At 50.1% G+C, this 2,784-nt stretch overlaps 1 protein-coding gene across 1 annotated transcript; it reads left to right on the forward strand.

Annotated features, from left to right (window-relative positions):
* Positions 1–732: 732 nt before the first annotated feature.
* On the forward strand, positions 733–2,518 carry LOC123053868 (protein CANDIDATE G-PROTEIN COUPLED RECEPTOR 7). Its single transcript, XM_044477454.1, has 2 exons — positions 733–1,679; positions 1,778–2,518. Exons 1-2 carry the CDS (start codon positions 849–851, stop codon positions 2,276–2,278), a joined length of 1,332 nt encoding a protein of 443 aa, XP_044333389.1. The 5' UTR covers positions 733–848; the 3' UTR covers positions 2,279–2,518.
* Positions 2,519–2,784: the final 266 nt, after the last annotated feature.

Consider the following 2,784-nt stretch of genomic DNA (forward strand, 5'->3'; position numbering starts at 1 on the left):
TATAATTTGTTTTTATTTTGGTTTCTCTTTGTTTTTTCATGGTTTTTATCCTTTTTATTTTCTTTCTTTTTTCCTTCTTTTTTTCTTCGGTTTTTATAGTTTTTCATTTTTTATAGTTTTCTTTGTTTCTTTTGGTTTTTCATTGTACATTTTTTGTATATGTCAACAACAGTTTTCTAATACATGTTTAACATTTTTCCAATACAATTTTAATTTTTTTAATACATGGTCAATATTTTTTACCATTTTTCAAATGCTTGATTAAAAAATTCAAATACAAGATGAACATTTTTCTGTGCACATTTTACATTTGCCAATCGCTTGATTAACATTTTTCAAACACTTATTCAACATTTTTTTTGAATGCTTGATTAACATTTGTATATACATGATCGAATTTTTCTTCATTTTTTAAATACATGGTCAACATTTTTTTATAGAAATTTAACATTTTCTAAATGTTTGATTAACATTGTTCAAATACTTGTTCAACATTTTTCAAATGCTTGATTAAATTTTTTATAGAAATGATCAAAAAAAATCATCATTTTTAATACATTGTCAACATTTTTCTATACAAATTTTTATATTTTGTTCATTTTTTTTCAAAATGCTAGATTGACATTTTTATATGGGATTTGCGTTCGTGTCATCCCTCTCTCACCGGGCAAAAATAGCGGAAACGCTGTTGGTTCTGGCCTGTTGGGTGTTTGTTTGACTCATGCGGGTCTCGTGGCCACCCCGAAAACACGCCACGCGAATCGACGCGGCCGGAGCCTCTTCCCACCCTCTCCGCACGAACGACGTGACACGAACCCGACCTTGGTAGCGTCGTAGCTCGATCCTCCATGGCCGCGCCCGTATTCCTCGCCGCCGTCCTCGCCCTCCAGCTCCTCCATGTGGCCCGCGGCGAGATCAAGACGACGCCGATCGTGTCCGACTCGCGGCCCGTCATCCTGTTCGAGGAGTTCGGCTTCAAGCCCGGCGGCGTCGCGCAGGTCTCCGTGTCCGGCGTCTCATGGAGCGTCCCCGAGGGCTCCCCGCCCCAGGCCGTCGATCCCGGTCTAATGGGCTTCATCCTCATCTCCAACACCCTCTTCTTCAAGATCACCAACGAATCCGAGTACGCCGAGGAGACCGACAGCTCCTTCTGCCCGCTCACCAGCGAGTACGTGATGCCGCTCTTCCGGCTCAAGGACATCGGGCGCGACGGCGCCGGCGGGGGCAACGTGACCATCGGCGACGCCGACCAGTACACGGTGCTGTTCAGCAGCTGCCAGGACGGCGTCGAGATCACCATGGACGTGCGCACGGAGATGTACAACATGCCCGGCCCCGGCGGCGACAGGGAGTACCTGCCCGTCGGCCTGCTCCCGCTGCCGGGAATCTTCGCCGCCTCCTCCGTGGTGTACCTCGCGTTCCTGGCGGTGTGGGTGTTCGTCTGCATCAAGCAGCGCGCCACGGTCGAGCGGATCCACGCCGTGATGGGCGCGCTGCTGCTGTTCAAGGCCCTGAAGCTGGCGTGCGCCGCCGAGGACGCGTGGTACGTGGGGCGCACCGGCACGCCGCACGGCTGGGACGTCGCCTTCTACGTCTTCGGCTTCTTCAAGGGCATCCTCCTCTTCACCGTCATCGTGCTCATCGGCACCGGCTGGTCCTTCCTGAAGCCATACCTCCAGGTCTGTACATTACGTACGTGCAGTGCATGTAATAACGACCAACACATGAGGGGCCATGCATGTATTCACAAAGATGGTGGGATGGATGGGGAATGCAGGAGCGCGAGAAGAACGTGCTGATGATCATCATCCCGCTGCAAGTGATCGAGAACATCGCGTCGGCGATGATCGGGGAGACGGGGCCGGCGGGGAGGGACTGGCTGGCGTGGAACCAGATCTTCCTGCTGGTGGACGTGGTCTGCTGCTGCGCGGTCTTCTTCCCCATCATCTGGTCCATCCGCAACCTCAGGGAGGCCTCCAAGACGGACGGCAAGGCGGCCAGGAACCTCAAGAAGCTCACCCTCTTCAAGCAGTTCTACCTCGTCGTCGTCGGCTACCTCTACTTCACCCGGATCGCCGTCTCCGCCTTCGCCGCCGTGCTCAGCTACAAGTACCAGTGGGTGGTCAACGTCTCCGTCGAGCTCGCCAGCCTCGCGTTCTACGTCTTCGTCTTCTATAACTTCCAGCCGGTGGAGAGGAACCCGTACCTCTACATTGCGGACGAGGAGGAAGAGGCTGCCGGTGGCCAGCTCGAGCTAGAGGGAACGTTTGAGATCTGAGACGACGTGGATGCATGGAGGTCAACATATATAGCTGTATACAACCCCCCGGCCCGGCCGTCTCTGCTCTAAGTTTTGTTTTGTACTGTACTTAATTAAGTGGATATACATACATAGTAGTAGTAGTACCTTCTTGCACGGAGCTAATACGTACTGTACAAATTATCATGTAAAGCTCATGCTCAAAGTTCATGCACATACGTCGCCCATGAAAGAAAAACATTCAGGGGTTCAATCTCACTTCTGATAGTTATCACCGCATTCGGAAATTAGAACATCTCTAACAGATCCGCTAAAACCTCACCGGCCCGTAAAATTCCAACCGTTTTGCAAGTTTTCGCTTTTTTGCGGCCTGAATATATCTGCTAAAAGCCCGCCGGCCCATACAAGTTTTTGAGACGACCCGTATATCCGCCCCTCCGCTGCTATATTTACGGGGATGAGGGCCTTTTAGGTTAGCAGACCGGATAAGCTTCACCGCAAAAATACTTCTTCATCGCTAGGTT

The sequence above is a fragment of the Triticum aestivum genome, chromosome 2D (assembly GCF_018294505.1).
Source record: "Triticum aestivum cultivar Chinese Spring chromosome 2D, IWGSC CS RefSeq v2.1, whole genome shotgun sequence".
NCBI lineage: Eukaryota > Viridiplantae > Streptophyta > Magnoliopsida > Poales > Poaceae > Triticum > Triticum aestivum.

What these genes read in the sequence shown, in the direction of transcription:
- LOC123053868 (XM_044477454.1), top strand. Translation starts at nt 849, where the DNA reads ATGGCCGCGCCCGTATTCCTCGCCGCCGTCCTCGCCCTCCAGCTCCTC. An exon ending in TCCTGAAGCCATACCTCCAG is followed by an intron (nt 1,680 to 1,777) that starts GTCTGTACATTA and finishes TGGGGAATGCAG; the next exon opens with GAGCGCGAGAAGAACGTGCT.